The 16,473-nt window shown below is 40.0% G+C and overlaps 1 protein-coding gene across 35 annotated transcripts in view; it reads right to left on the bottom strand.

The window, feature by feature from the left end:
• LOC118408405 (neurexin-3-like) overlaps positions 1 to 16,473 on the bottom strand; it is a 220,668-nt gene that overhangs the window by 133,013 nt on the left and 71,182 nt on the right. For 17 of the 35 annotated variants that reach the window (XM_035809174.1, XM_035809181.1, XM_035809183.1 and 14 more), the window contains 5 exons: positions 4,749 to 4,862; positions 3,600 to 4,299; positions 2,328 to 2,351; positions 2,043 to 2,063; positions 1,377 to 1,397 (listed from right to left, as the gene is read on the bottom strand). In XM_035809174.1, coding sequence (XP_035665067.1) covers positions 1,377 to 1,397; positions 2,043 to 2,063; positions 2,328 to 2,351; positions 3,600 to 4,299; positions 4,749 to 4,766 — 784 coding nt within the window. In that variant the 5' untranslated portion in view covers positions 4,767 to 4,862. Of the gene's footprint in view, positions 1 to 1,376; positions 1,398 to 2,042; positions 2,064 to 2,327; positions 2,352 to 3,599; positions 4,300 to 4,748; positions 4,863 to 11,980; positions 12,302 to 12,375; positions 12,619 to 16,473 lie in introns of those variants that run through there. The other 18 variants (XM_035809195.1, XM_035809196.1, XM_035809200.1 and 15 more) reach the window with 7 other exon arrangements.

The raw sequence follows: 16,473 nt of genomic DNA, 5'->3' as shown, positions 1-16,473 counted from the left end.
TATATACACTGTTTAAAACAACGGATAGGGGAGAAAGGGGTACAGGTGAAATAGCATGACGTGTTTAAGTAATACATAAATTTAACCCTTACAATGCTGGATAGTGTCTCTAATCTTGTATTCCATTAAAATTAACAATACAAAAAAATTAACTTCATACCACTAAAATGTTTGTTAGCTCACCTATAAAAAACTTATGTCGTTTTGAAACACATCTACTACTTGAACCCACCCACCCATTCTTGCATTCTTGCAACTTCTTCAAGATTTAATGGAGACTTCTATGAGTTATTTTTATTGAGCATCCCTATGGTTCCTGATGGTATATCTGTCACTCCTATCAGTGAAACCCTGAGTATGAGGACTGGCCAAAGGCTTCAAACCGAAAGCCGTGAAATAAGCCAGTATGCTAGCTGCACTGACCACGATTTTTCACATCAACCAGTGACAAGTCAGACAACTTCATTTAACTTCAGGACAAAGAGACAACATTGGCTAAAGATCTATGTCAAAGTTTGAATGTACCCATACAGAGGGGTTCAGCTTTACACAACAAGACTTCTAATTCCAACACATTATATACTGCCATGATACATACTAAAAAAAGTCATTATGAATTAGAAATAATAGCTAATTTTCCCTTGCTCCTGTGTTCTAAACTTAAATAATCTAAAAATCCGGTGAGGATTTAGACATTTTGAAACTGTTATTGCCAAATTTATGTCCTCTAAACTGATACTCAACCTAAACTTTCATCACATGTAAAGCTGTCTAAAACTTTTCATGCTATTTTTAGTACTGCACTCTTGTAATATTGTACGCGCTGACAGTTATATTGGTGGTATTTCAAGGGCTATTTAGTTTGAAGGCCAACTTATAACCAAGTATGGACAGATCCTACAAGTGCTTAATACCACCATCAGTATTGGTCAGAGTTATAATATCTACCGATGGATATTACTTGGAAAGCATTTACGGAACAATTTGGTCCTAAAACCGTTTCCCTCTCTAGATAGAGTATTCGATATTGTAAATGGGCTTCCTTCCCAACACCATTTGTTCACTGGACGTTCCATTATCTTTGGGACCACAGTGCGTGAATGAGGGAGTGTTCAGATACAAGTGGGAAGTGTCAAAATATGTCAGACATGGGCGCAAGGGCGTGTTGTACCCGGGTGTGTGGAAAAAAAGTTGTTCCCAACATTAATTTTTCATATTGACAATATTGAAAGACCCAAGAAACAACACTGAATGAATAGAATATTAGTATAATATAATCACAGTCAATAAATCAGCAAAAGCACAAGCCGTGTAATCTCACCAAAGCAAAAGCAAAATTGTGAGAATGAAGCAAAAGGTTTAGACATGCTACATACCTGGCATGGGCTGATAGTATGCTTTATCATTAGGAAAAATGGGGAGGGGAGAGCACACATCAGAACATTACTCATGCATTAGCATAGCATCAATCATGCAACGCAATGTAGGACAGTAACTCATCTACGCCAAGACATTTTCTCGTCATTTCAAACCAGATTGGGAATCGATACTTCATCTTTCTCGAGCCTCCTCGAGGAATGCTAAGTATCTACTTACTCGTCACGAATTCAAAAGCAGCAAAAGACTTTCCAAAAGTTTTGAGCGCAAAGTTCACTACGATTTCTTTCAGTACGTTAGCTATACTTTTATAAACAGTGGGTTGTGCATAAGAAATAGGAAAGCGCTAAGAACTAAGAGGTGGTAAAGACAAAAGGGGGCACTGCCAGGACTTTAGATAGTGGTGAACATCTGTGTGGAAATGAATGGAAGCGTTATCATGGTTTGCGAATGACAGGATGTGCAACAAAACTGAGGCACGGAAAAAAAACGAAAAACAAAACGGAAGCATGTAAAGGTCTGTTAGTCCCAGGGTCTTGAACAGCAAAGGCCCTACATTGCAGCCAGGTTTTAGGAGAGTTATTTACAGCTGCTGGTGCCTCTAACATGTCACTTCATTATTCAGTGGAAGACAAAATCAAACACGCAAACATTGGCCTGCATACCTCCATCAGCTAACATGACCGCTTGGGGAAGAAAACAAATGAAACATTAAAATATGTGTATTAGCTTTAACGTTGGCAAACCAAACTGGATCGAGCATGTTAGACTAGACGTAGTGGCTACTACTGGAGGTAGGAATGCAAAATGTCTGATGCTTTCCACCCCACCCTACAACACCCTACGTCTCCACACAGTACCCAGATACCCGTGGAAACAATCACAATGTGAAATGAGCATGGTGTCAGATCGCCAGTGGGTGTAAGTGTGGGAAACAAGGAGGTACATACCTTCCACGTCAATTGCTTTGATCTCTGAGGATACAAGAGAAGAGAGAGGTGGTTTTAGCAGTGAATAAGCACGGAGACGAAGAGTTGCCGGGTGGCAATTAAGACCAAAGATTTGTCTCAAAAGAAGTCATGGTGTACATGGACTAGCTTCATTTAATATACACAAGGGATGCAACATCATGATAAGAAAATGAATGAAACCATTACCCTGGAGGCTTTCTAGAGAGCAAAATAGTTAAAATTGATTCAGTGAGAACGGTTATAGCTTTTCATGGAAAGCACAACAGAAAATTCATATAGATATTCAATTAACAGATATCATATCTCATTTCAGGTTCCATCACGACCAATGGGGCATGGAGGAAACATTCGTCTTACGATGCCCACCAGGTCGAACTGCCAAGTCATTTCTGCACGGAGGCTCGTATAAATTAAAGTCTGATCGTGCACAAAGGTATGATGACAGAAAGAAGGATTTCATGGCTTGTAGGGGAGACCATGAATGCCAATGCAGCTTGTGAGGGGAGATTACAGGACGGGATAGCATTTCAGCTTGGGTTGGGAGGAGGCAGAAACACAAAATCTCAAAACTTAGAGCAGACTTGGAATTGTGGTGTAGGCCAAGGACTGCAATTTAAATTTTTGAAAGCTAAGGGGGGGAAAAAGGCATACGTTCAAAATTACTGTTATGGCTATTAGGTAAATGTTAGGAACATCAAGCCTCAGAAATATCCAGTACAAACTGATATACAATCTTTTGATAAATAAAAGGAGATAAATAAAAGACTAATTATAAGGAGTGCTAAATGATATGAAAGTGTTGGGGATGGGAAAAGATTCCACAGCCATTGTTTGTGTATGGAAAGGCCCCAGGTTATATGCACGAGTTCCCATTCTTACATGTCAAAAGAACTTTATTCGGTTGGCCCTATCATTGCATTTTCTATAATATTTCATCTTGTACGTACTGATATTGGTGGCACTTTAGCAAAGCCTATGATTGAATTTCTTTCTGCTGAAAGGCGTAGAATGTATCGGATCAAGACTAGGGATAAAATTTTAGGTTTGAAACAGCTCTGTAGCCTTGTGGCCCTTCCCTTATCTTCCTTGCAGGTGGTACATGATATGGGTCCAGCACCATTGTTACACAGTTTCATTGGCATTCATGTCGGTAAAGCGTCACTTACATTCTGCCCAGTGGGCTGTCATTTAAAGATGGAACAGGAAATACTTCAAAAAGTCAAATAAGGACACAGAAGTGGGCACACTTACCTTTGCTGCAGGTGTCTCCCTCATACCCTGTCCCTGTACAATCACAGGTCAGTTTTGTATTTCCATCTATGCACTTCCCACCGTTCTTACAGGGGCTGCTATCTGCGCACATGTAACGAACCTCCTTCGTCCCCTGGCTGGTGATCAGCTTGGGCTCATCGTTTCCAAACCGAATGTTTCGAATCGAGCCCGTGAAACGTGGTTCAAACATGGCGGAGGGCAGGGAGAGGTCGTTCAGATCGACCTCCAGGGGTATACCCCCAAAGAACACGTCGCTCTCGCTCACTAAGGTGTTCTTCTTTCCGTCTGACTCTGACGTTCCCGTTTTTGTTTTCCCATCCACAGAAAGGGTCGTCATTTTATAGTTTCTCACAATTTCTACTGAGTGCCACTGGTTATCGTTCAGTTTGCTTCCAGTATCTAGATCAATTTTGACCGGGTTGTCATCCTCAATCTTATTTCTGAGTCGCAATTTACCATCTAAGAGAATCAGCTCAATAAAGTCGTGTTGACCACCATCGTCCATGTACATGAGCAGTGCTCTGTCCTGGGTGGTCCTAAATTCAAAGCTGAGAGTCCCCTTACTGCTGGCATTCCAGTTGGCGTAGCGAGCGTGGGAGTTTTTTGAGCCATCGAAGTCAAGTCCGAGGGCCAACTTTAGCAGCACGAATCCGAGAAACGCAAGTATCCGTGCAGCCATCTTGAAGAGAATAAGAATATATCACGTAATTCACATTACCCAGATTCAATCATCCTGTACATAGTGTATGCCCCAATCCTGTCATACAAAGAAGTGACAATCATTGTTAAACAGATTTGCATATTTCAACAAAACAACATTAGGTTTGCAACAGTTGATCATCATAACATTACCTGGCTATACTTGTATTATTACATTAAACATAGTACGGAAAGATAATCATTTCCTCCACTCACACGTATAAATCATGCTTACGATAGGCATTTTTAACCAATACGTAAAGTCTATTATCAAATACAACAGGCAAAAAAGGAATCATCATCCTATTTGCTCTACAGCACACAATGGCATCATTTGAAGTTCCCTTTATCCCAGGCCGACACAACTGTGCCACAAATGACCCGCAGCTTGTCCCAAAGCAATTTTCCGAAAAGGAACATGCTCATCACCTCGGTACCATTAGTCATCCCCGTGCTTCTGAATCAAGGTCGAAGGTCACCACTCTCTCACTAGCTTCGGTGAGTCTCAGACCTCATCTCAGGCAGAAATCGGAACTGGTCTGCCTGAAAAGGTAAAACCACATCTTGAGCCGGCAAAAAATGGTAGCGTAAACTCAAAATTTCAGACAAAATTGATCGAGAAAAGTGAAAAATGCGCAGAAATTCAGAAATGAGTAGAAAAATAGCAACAAAGTTTGCACAAGGTTCAAGAAGTCAAGACTGCACGGAATACTGGTCAGAAACATGAATTTTGATTGACGTTTCGGGGTAACCGAGGGAGCAGGCGAACTGTCGTCACAATTTTGTGTGCCAATGGGCTGCGCGGGACGGGGGCCGTGAAGGATGTTATCCGTCCTCTTGCACAAATTGCTAAAATCCGAGAGCTCTGTCTCATCAAATATTGATGACCCTGCGGGCAATCGAGCTTTACTTCCCGTCCTGATTAGAGGCTGGGTGAAAGCCTGAGGAGGAGCCACAGACCATCAGGCCCCGTCTGATGAACATCCCAAATACATCATCAATGGGGAAAACTCTGGATTGTATAGACTACAATTACTAAATAGTCCATACAGGAAAACATTAACATGACATAAGGATGAATTTCTTCATCGTGCAAATGCTGGTCAGAAAATTATGCTAAGACGCATATGCACATTAATGCATACCTAGGCACTAAGTTGCAAAGAAGACTGAATACATTGTTTGATATGACAATCATGTAAGGAATGTATCCAAATTTTGTCCAAATCTGGGAAACTGAATTTTAAAGGGATTATAAACTTTAAAACAAGGATGATCTCATAAAAATAGCATTTCCCTTGAACTTTCTTCCATTATGATATGGGCAGGGATGTTCCAAAGAAATTTTACATTTTACCATTTTGTGGTAGAACCAACAAAAAGATTTTGCTATATCAACCTTGTTCGGAAAATTCAAATTGTCTTATATAAGCATGATTCCCCAGTGCATCCTACATGCAGCATAGGATGTTTATGTACTATATAATCATCTTATGTCAATACACAGACTTATCTAAGTGTCATTTCCTGTATTAACTTAGCAGTACCCTTCCTTGATATGCAAAACACTATTGACCAAAATCATTGTTCGGTTGACCTTGCAGTGGCTAATGGGGTTATTACAGATGTCGAACTGCTGTATCGGACATCCCTCGACTTGCATGATTCAGCTTCAGTGCCCATAAACACATGGTACTATACAGGCTTAGGGATTACACTGTATAAACAGACATGGAAATTTAATGAGGTTGTTCTGATATAATGATGTTAATCTACATTGCAATACAACGATATCTTGGAACCTGGGGACTATCATGTAGCATACAATTATGGTGTATTTTCTGTTTAGTTCCCCGGGAGAGAATTTGATGCTCTTTGGGGAGAAGCTACTCAGTGGGGAACAAAAGGTAAAATCATGACTATGGTTGTCTCAGATTGCTTGCCTCAATATGCTTGTACTGTAAAAGAATCAAAATCTGCAAACAAAGGCAGTTTTCATCCCTAACTAGAAATAAACGATCTTGTGAATCTTTTGCTTTATCCATTATTGTAAATTCTTTGGACCAGAGATAAGCCAATTTCCCATTAATTCAGGCCAACTTTGAACCAACCTTTCCATCCTACCAGTCTCGAGTCATTAACATCTTCAGCATCACATCCTGTAATTCTACAATATTCAAATAACTATATAAATGTAGACACACCAGGACAAAAAATATAGAGGCCAAAAACAATAACTACAAAGTCACATTCACATTAGCGATGTAGTTACACCTGACTCAAAAGCTGCGAAGCATCCTACTATAATCTCCCCAGTCATGCGAAATGGCAGACAAGTCAAATGAATCTGAAGATTTTGCCACTTATTTTTCACATTTTCAAATAGGAAAACATGGAAATACTAAGATAATGAACAATGTAGCTTTCAATGCTGAGGCACAGATACATTGTATGATTTTAATCAGGAATTATGAATAGTTATACGTACTTAGTTAGACTTAGTAGCTCCCACGTTGTGCGACGCATGAGGCAGTTAGAGTATATAGTAATAGTTATACCGTACATTGATAATGGGGTGATTTCTTTCAAGAAACAGGACTAGTTACATAATGGCTGAGAGGATTTGGTCTTCCTGACATGAATACCGAATGGTTCTTTCAAAAGAACAAGTCTGATGACAACATACTAAATTTCTGTGGCTAAAGATGGCAACTAGAGACAGAACTGTACTGCAATTTATCATTCTGAGTGACATGAAGGCCATCGAAATATTGCCTAAGGACTTACAATGTCAAGGGGCTTAGCCCTACAAAGAGGGAAGGACCGGAAGGGAAGACTGAAGAACAGTAATGTTACAGCCTCATGTTGTCTACAACTCACCAGGCCTTTAGTTTGGTCACGGAATTCTCTTAATCCCCTTTTTGTAGTCATTTGAAAAATCAGTCAGACAGTGTCCTTTATCCGGTCGTTAGGCTTGTAATACAGAACCAACAAAAAACAATGTGACTTTTCTCCTTCAGAATACAGCCTACTGTTGATAAATTCATGCCATGTCAAAAAATCTCGTCCTATCTATGTACAATGTACATTTCTGCAAAAGCAGTGCAAAAGTGTAAGCAGAAATAGCAGACAATTCTTCTTCCAAAATGCTGGAAAAAACTAACAACTCTCAACTATCAGGCAGCATTCAGGCCTATATGTTTTTGCTTGGTCTGAGCAACAATCCCTTTGTCACCTGACATCTAGTGTGCTTACGTGCAATTGTCCATATGATATGTTGACCTCATGGCATGTAAACCATTCAAAAACACCCTACATTCCATACCACCTCCTCACAATCATTTTTGGTCCGTCCCTTCCCTACCGGAACTTTCCTCCTAATATCATGGAACGGTTGGGGGAGTTTGCGTGATTTATCTCAATTGCGGACCGGAAGTCTGTGGCCACAAAGCCACACCCTGACGTGACACACCTCTGTATTTCTAAGAAAGCTGAAGTCTCTGGTGCCACGCCCCTCCCTAGAGTCCGTGGAAAGTTCAGGCAGCGTTAAGCTGTGAGTAGGTGGCTTTTCCGGAGAATATTAGGCAGTGCTCTATACGTTTAGCTTAAACGTACTTCTAGATCTTTCCCTATTTCTATGAAAATGGCTTTGACAAAAATTTTACGCTAAGCCTTGCATTTGCATGCCTGAAAAGTAACACTGGTGAATCATGCCGAAAGGCAGTTTAGCACATACTTTACGTTTTAAACACTATATAATAATCATTGACATAACATATTGAGATATTTCAAAGAAAATTCAAAAACTGTCTGCTTTGACATAAAATTCCTATCACAATCCCAGTCCTAGTCCAAACATTATCACCACCCGAAAGGAATTGGTTGACAAATTATGTCCTCATAATACAAAATAATACCAAGCAAAAAGGTGCAAGGTGCATCGTCAGCAAAATCTATTCTCAGATTACACTAACATCACAAAAGCCTAGACCAAAGCAGTGTCCTTAAAGCCAACTATGAACAAAACCATGTAATTTAAGTACATTAGATTTGATAAACCTTAAGCTTTGATGCATTTGTCTATTTCAGCATATGACAGTTGCTTCAAACTGAAAAGCTGAGTCCAGATAATATTTGACAAGCACTCTCACTATTTATTTTAATTTCCTTAATATCCCTTCTGTCACATATTGATTAAAAACATTTGATTGATGTGTGAAATTACAAAATTACACATATTGGCATGACTTTTGTAAACACTGTTAAGAATGGTGCAAACAAAAAATCAAATAGGAGCTTAAGAAATGGCTTTCTTTTCAACAAATCACTCTCCCTTATTGGTTATTTCAAAAGATTTAAATGTTGACATAAGTTAGGAAAATGAAAACAATATCAAAATTGGTATGTTACACTGAAGGGTGATTATACCATTATCTACATAGAAATAGATACAAAAAAAAGCTGGTGTGTTACCGCTTAACGGAGGTTGCACATGCTATAAGAATGCACACTGTATAGTAGAGTCAACAATTCCAACCCTACACCAACTCCCTTAACACAAAGGTAATAAGTTAAATTCTACAACTGCTATTGTGCAAGATTTCACACTCAATGCTCAACTGTCCACTGAAATACAGAGCCTTTGATGCATTATGACAAATTATGAAAACAGATGGACACGAAACACAAATATTATTAATAGATTATTCATGGCGTGAATGAATTGTTAATAGCGTTAAGGTATTGTGAGGATACCCGGACTAGGACCTCTTTATACTGCCCTTTCCTATAATTTCTAAGCCTCCAAATTTGAAACACCAAATTGTATGACCTCTTCTCCGTAATGCAATAATGGCAACAAGCTTGAGCATACTTCATACAGAATGTCATACATAACACTCCAAGTCATAAATGTGGCATAAGTACTTTCTAGTATGCTCTCCATTGTCGTAGTATAAACATGCGTTCAAAAGATGGCATCACATTGTAAATGTCAGGAAAAGGTCATGTGCTGCTATGATCAAACTACGTTGAAAGAGAAAGACTGACTCATAATGAATAACGCTAGTTCACCTTTATCTGGGGTAACCTATAAGTATATCCGTTGTTTTCAAAATTAAGTCATTTGGCAATATCATGTCGAAAGATGGTGGTTTCAAACTGCAATATTTTTAAGAATTTTAAAAATATTTTTGAAAATATCGCAGTCTGAAACCACCGTCCATCGATTTAATATCTGTAGGACCCTATTACTGAATACAATGGATATAGGCTACCCCGCGGATAAAGGTGAACTAGCATTAAATGATTGCAAAAAGAGAAATACTGCTTAAACCACTGTGGGTCCCTTATGTGTTAACAAAGAGACAGGGGCATGATAATAGTCATAGAATCGATCGTTGATATAATCAGGATGACGTGAAATCCGAGAGACTGACACAAATTCACACTTTGCTAATGAGATCAAGGAGGTCATTATAAGATCCTCATAACCTCCTTGATGAGATCAATCCACAGATTCCAGATTTGTATGATAAAAGAAATTCAGTGCCTATTTTAGCGCTGCAATACTTGCTGCCCGATGTGCCTCACGGAAGGTCTAAGGTAAGGTAAGGTAATGCTTTTCAATTGATAAACAAATTTTATTTCAAATTAAGCTCACATTTCAACAGGAATTATTTTATCAAATTTTCAAAAATAGAATGTCAAAAGATTTTGTTACAGGGCCTCCAAACATGAATACAGAATAAAAGCTCATTTAAGAGATCTGTTTGCCACCTTTTTTTACATATTCTAAGCAAAACTATACAGCTACTTTTGATGCAATAAGGTAACGTTACATTTGCAAAAGAGCAGGTAATAATTTTACCTTTCTTTTTTTTCTCAGCAAAAAATAAAACTGCAAATCAAAAATCTTTTTTTTTTCAAATGGAGCAAACAAACTATAAGGTACAGCTACTTTCACTACTTAAAGGTAAAGCAGTTATCCTCAATTTATCAAGTACCTAGTGGTATTGAAATACAGCTTTCAATGACATGCAGTTTTGGTCAAGCACACCGGGTCACCCCTAGTCTTCAAGATAAGTGTGTTGGGTTCTTTTATGTGCAGAGGTTTGATGCTCGAGGCAAAGAAAAGCTAGGATAATCCTTGCCATAAATTTCAAGTAATCGTCCCTATATTTATCTCAACACAGTGACACACACATACCTAACTTAGTGAAAGGACATGCCCGAGTGGCGGTCAGGACAAACAGGGCGGAAGCAGTGTTTATTTAACCTGCACCAGCTTACACAGGTTAAACAGACAGGCACACAAAACTGTGTCACCCTGTACACACCCCCACACCCCTATCCCCTACAACAAAACAACAACACTACAACCAACCTTCAATAAGGCAGAAAAGGATTGCTAACAAAGGTGTCACACCTGCTCAAGTTCGGAGTCATTATCGCGTCAATCAATTTCCTCTCGAACAATAAAACCTGTCAATTACACCTGCGGAAACCGACACAAACAGTACTTTTCACGTCAAAGGTTTTGGAGTTATAACAAAGCAATCTACAGCCACAAAACAATGATATAACAGAATAGTGATTCTTCCTAAACACAAATTTCGCGTACCAAGGTTTTAAAGGGAAGGTGTTAGAATGGCTTTGAGGTAAGGTATTAAAGCCCCACCCATGTTATATATATTGTGGACCCTCCCTTTTAGCTTCTATACTATTCAGTATGGCTGTCGCAGCCCATATACCTACAGGAAATCCAACATCATCAATTTTTCAGAAGCTATTAGAATCTGTGCGAGGTAGCGGTGCGGTATGGCACACGCTATGTGCCCGTAGAAAAGGGTCAGGTTTTTGTTAAAGGTGTTGTAACGGGAGGAACGACTATACAACCTGAAATTGGCTAGTAAAGGTTTTCATAAGAGCTTCACGGAAATTCATAAATCTTCCGCTGTCGGACCCTACAGTCCGAATTGCCTTACCAACCTCTGGGATCGGTAAATTTCATATTGGATATATTACGGTGGTATCGACAGCGCTAGCCCGAGCGCCGAACGTGCGTGTATCAGATTCATTCGCCACACGTGATCAAAATAAATGGAGATCAGGGGACGCTGACAAGCTAATGGCTCCAGAAACGACTTGTAAACAATCAATTTGGAGCAGATTTTCCACGACTTTTGTATCAGACGTGTCGTGATTTTTGTCTTAAAGAAACGAGGGGGGTTGTTTTTAGAGGAGCCCTCCTTAAATGCGGGGTTGAACCACTGGCGCAAGTCGGGCGCTTAAAGTACCGCCCACCTTGGAGGGGAATTATGCGCCGAAGCGAACGGAACCAAAATCGCAACCTTTCGTCAATGGGATACATATACGCGATTTTAACGAGAAAATTACCAGAATCAAATTTCTAAAATATGGTTCTTTTCTGTCTTCCCTGGCAAGCAAAACATCATGACGTTCTAATGATTAAGCGACGCAAGATGTTTTGTCGTTATGTACATCCAGTATGCGGTTTGTAGAAGCCCACCTTAACGCTGTTCGAGTTTCCTACCTTAAGAAGAATCTTCCGTTTCACATGTCAAAAACACGACAGCACAGCGCTAGTAGTCTTAGGACGAAAGGTAAACATTATCCCATATGAATGAGAAGATAGTTACCTTAAACAACGAGCAGAGGTACCGGGTACGATCGGACGTACTGGCGGGGTATAGCGGCGCTGGTTTTCTGCTGGAACACAAGAGCGATCCGCTGCTAGCTGCCCGGCGTTTAAAACACTCGCTTTCCTCAGGCCCCACCTTTTACACAGAGCGTGTCACCCTAACACACAAACCAGTCTCCACGCACGCGACCCGACAATTTGGGACCGAAATTGCCCGGGGAGCGAGGGAAAAACAGAGAGGTGAACGCTCTCTCCACAATCCGATCGTTTATCAAAGGTGCCGACACACACAGGACATCACATCGCCCGGAATTCCTGCCATGCAGATTACCGGGTACCTACTTAACATAATTTATGCGCAGAGGGAACAATGACGTTGGAAGAGCTACCTACCGGTGTGAACGAGCCCCGCCAGTCTCACCTCTTCCCGCGCCCTTCAGGAAAGATAAGGGAATGATAGCGGGCTTCCTAAATCAACTCTCACGCGGGAGACAGTCCAGAGGAGACGCCGGCATGGCGGGTTTCACCCGGGGGGAACAGCAGTTTGATTGAGCGGGGATTGAAGCACCCGCCGCGGTACAGATCACCTTTTCAGTGCCTGGGTTTGACGGGATATCTGTAATGGTCTGGAGTGACCACTGATCGCTGAGCCTCGGTTAGCGGGTAAGCGAGCGCACCCTATCATGCACTTCCTGTTACAACCCGCGATGAAAATGCCTGGGGGAACCCAAAGACACACACTCACACAACTCTTGCTAACGGTAGTTCACCTTAATCCACGGGGTAACCTAGATTCGTTGTTAAAAAACAGGGTATTTAAGCGATTTCAGATCAACGACGTGGGTTTCAAATGTTAAAATTTCAGATATTTCATGCAATGTGAAACTACCTTCCATCGACTTAGCGATCCCCTAATATCCAATGTTTATATACAACGGAAAAAGGTTACCCTACGGATAAAGGTGAACTAACGTTTTATACAGCTACCGTTATATCTTTGTATTCACTAATAAAAGGGAGATGAAATTCTACGTGGTACGTTTATCAGGAAAGGCGGTGGAGATTTTTTTTCTTGGGCCCGTCTAATTTTTCTTCAGCAGACCCCCTACTAGTGTCGGCACGGAGCGCTGATCCCACAGCTAAGACTTATCCTCTCTCCGGATTTAAACAGAAGTCCGGTTACCATGGAAACCAAGGCTCTCTGGGATTACTGGAAAGCCAGCATACTAGTACTGTAAAGGGGATAAATGTTCGCGGTGATTTTAGGTTCGCATTTTTAGTGTTGACCCCTTTAACGCGAACTTGAAACTACTTCAAACATTTCGACTTTCGCAGTAAAAACCCTGCATGGTAGTTTCAACCGCGAACTTAAAACCACCGAGAACACGCCATTTTCTAATCTAAATAAATCCCCGTGAATATTTCCTTTTTTACAGTATTGTGTTATGTTCAAAGGATTTCCGACGTAAAACAACTATTTTTGCAACACTGGTCATCCGAAATACAGTATCTTTGAATTCCAAGGAGTACATTTTCGCGGTAGAAAAAAGTGACGAGAAAATGGACTATATTCACAACGCATTTCATAGTAAAAGATGGATCAAATGTGATTCGTAAAAATCATACAATACCAAGCAAAGTTATACATTTTGAATAACACAGATATATTTCCATATACACAGATGATTTCATTGAAATGATGGAAATGTACGTTGTAGAACGGCTAGTAGAAGCGTATCGGTTGCTAAATATCTTTCATTGACTAAAATGTAAAATAAACTAAGCGCCCCGCGTAGTATCCTACCACTGCATTTGCTGTATTTAGATCTAAACAGCATCTCTCACCCTTGCGTAAGGCAATGTGAAAAGTTTTCAAGAGTTCCAACGTTGATTTATAACGATACAGAAGTGAGTGTAATAAAGCATTGTGAGAAGCGTATGATCCTTTTTTATCCCTAACTGGCGTTGTTAGTGCCGGGAGCCCTACAGGGCGGTGGCTCAATAGAACCCCAGTAATGGACCATTTCTTGTTTCTCCGTACATATAATTGCCGACAAACGACAACGAGTATACCGCCGGCAGTTTAAAAGACATTGTTATTAATCAAAAAGGCATTTCATAAACTGTGGAGAAAATAGTTGAATGGAGTTGTGATGAAAGTTACGACGGGGGGTTTCTAAATTTTGTATTTGAATTTAGAATATAAAATCGTTCTGATTTGTAGTCTCTAATATTCTGGGCCCCGGGGGGTATTTTGTTACTCGGCCATATTGCCTTGATTATATGGATGACATCCGCGCGCGCAACAATATTCATTCATATACAAAACAAAAACAACATTAGAGTCTACTTTCTGGTTTGCGCTGAGCACTCAAGGTTTTGGTGCAGGCAATTTTTAATATGTGTATTGTGAGTTCACACATTTCAAGCCCGTAGCACTTTATTCCAAAAGACGAAGATTGGAAGAACGAAAATAAAGAATTTATTGTAAGTGTACGATGCTCTGTGTGTTGAGTCATCTGTTTAACCTTACTGACTACTTAGATATCACATTACACACATTTACAGGCAACGTTTTTGGTTTAACATTTTTTCACGGGCTCGCATCGGTTTAGTAGTGCCCAGAGGATGTCATCCATACAGTCAAATCAGTGTTGCAAAATGCGAACAGAACGACAATCATACTAGAGAACATAAAATACGAAAAACCAAGTGCCGCCCGGAGCATTATATGGATTCTAACATTTCTGTTCAACTTCAATCCTTCAATATTGGCCCTAAGCACAGTAACCACAGTATATGACGAGTACCAAACTCGTATTCGTGTATAAAACGCACAATATATATTACATCTCGGTATATACCGTATGTATGACATTGTACCGAAGTTCAAGTTGCGACATAGCGCTAAAACCTGCCAATGTCACGGTTAGAGCAAATGATATCCACACGGATGTAGTATCAATAGACATAATTCTTATTATTGCTTTTTCATAAAGAATAATAACAAAGTCACGGAGGATACCATAGACGGTTACAACAATACGATGATCCTGATGAAATTGGCTTGTAAGGCCCCTCTCTGAACTAGACGGCGCTAGCCGAGCGACTGGACAGTGAAGTAGCAACTAGTTACTGTAGAACCATTGATCTTATAATTGGAATGTTATGCAAGGTGTAAAAGAATGATTTAAACAGACAGCAAAACTCACAAAGCGTATAAAATAGCTCTTTTTCTATGGAATTCATGTAGAATTATTTTTATGTTCAGCTATCAATATTCAGCACAACTAAATTACTTTTTTAATCCATTAATGAGAAAACAATGGAAGATCAAAATGCCAATTTAACGAGATAGGAAACCTTAAGAAAACGTAACATGCTAAGTCGATAAAGCACAGTCCAAGACTTTCCGAGTAATATCTAGGTTACATTTCCAAACCGGGTCCCGACCGGGCAGCTTTCGGGAGCGAAAATGCGATACAAATAAAACAAGACACCAAAATACAGAAAACGTGAAAAAGGAGATTCGTTGGCATGATTCGTGTTTATTTCTAGGTATACATTTGCATTTTTCGTTTCCTAAAACAGCGCGGATGGGTCGCGGTTTGGAACTCTGACTCTATAATAAGTAAGGCCTATGTCACAAGGATTTATCTCAATGGACCTGAAGTGCAAATTCAAGTACATCATGACATGTGACAATGCCTGCATGGCAGATACAGAAAAATATATCAAGGAAGGTTTAGACATTAGAAATTCCTCAAATGATTGTAAAAGCCTCCAATGATTGTAAGAAACTTATCTCATACTACAACTCCTGTATTAGATAAGCCTTAAGTTAAGCTATAGAACTGTAGTTATGTATATGCCATACTTTGTACCTCGTACAATTGTTGTGCAATTAAGTTATATTGTATTATATTATATTATATTTGTGCAAATTTTTACATTTCTATTTTTCGTTTCCACAAACAGCCCGGCCGGGCCTCGGTTTGGAAATGTTACCCTAGCATTTATAACAATGATAGAAAACGGGCTCCAACAGAAAAAAAAGCGGTGACGGTCGAACGGTTCTTAATCAATCGGGTAAAACAGTCACGGTTGGGCACGGGCGAGACTGGCGGTAGACATGTCTTGTAACGCGGTGACAAACCCGGGATTGATCCGGTGACCTTTGGGACGGATTGATTGGGCGGCTGATGAGAGAGATAGAGCCATGTGCTTTGTTCACAGACTGACTGGAGACTAATTTTCAAGATACGCGGGGAAAATGAGCTTTATGCAGTTAAGGTGGTATCTCACTGGACTTGCGGCACTGGTGCGGCACTGTGGGGTTCGAAAGAATTTCAGAGAAACAAAACGAATTTTTTTTTACGTTTTGTGTATTTTGTTGTCTTCTAAGTCATACTTTTACGTATTACGCAATATCTAAATTATAAAGAAGGGGGACAAGAGTGCCGTATCTAATTACAGACCTGTGTCTTTATT

Source organism: Branchiostoma floridae, unplaced genomic scaffold (genome assembly GCF_000003815.2).
Source record: "Branchiostoma floridae strain S238N-H82 unplaced genomic scaffold, Bfl_VNyyK Sc7u5tJ_1583, whole genome shotgun sequence".
NCBI lineage: Eukaryota > Metazoa > Chordata > Leptocardii > Amphioxiformes > Branchiostomatidae > Branchiostoma > Branchiostoma floridae.
Note: the sequence above shows the minus strand (reverse complement) of the source record. Positions and strands in the feature narration are given on the sequence as shown.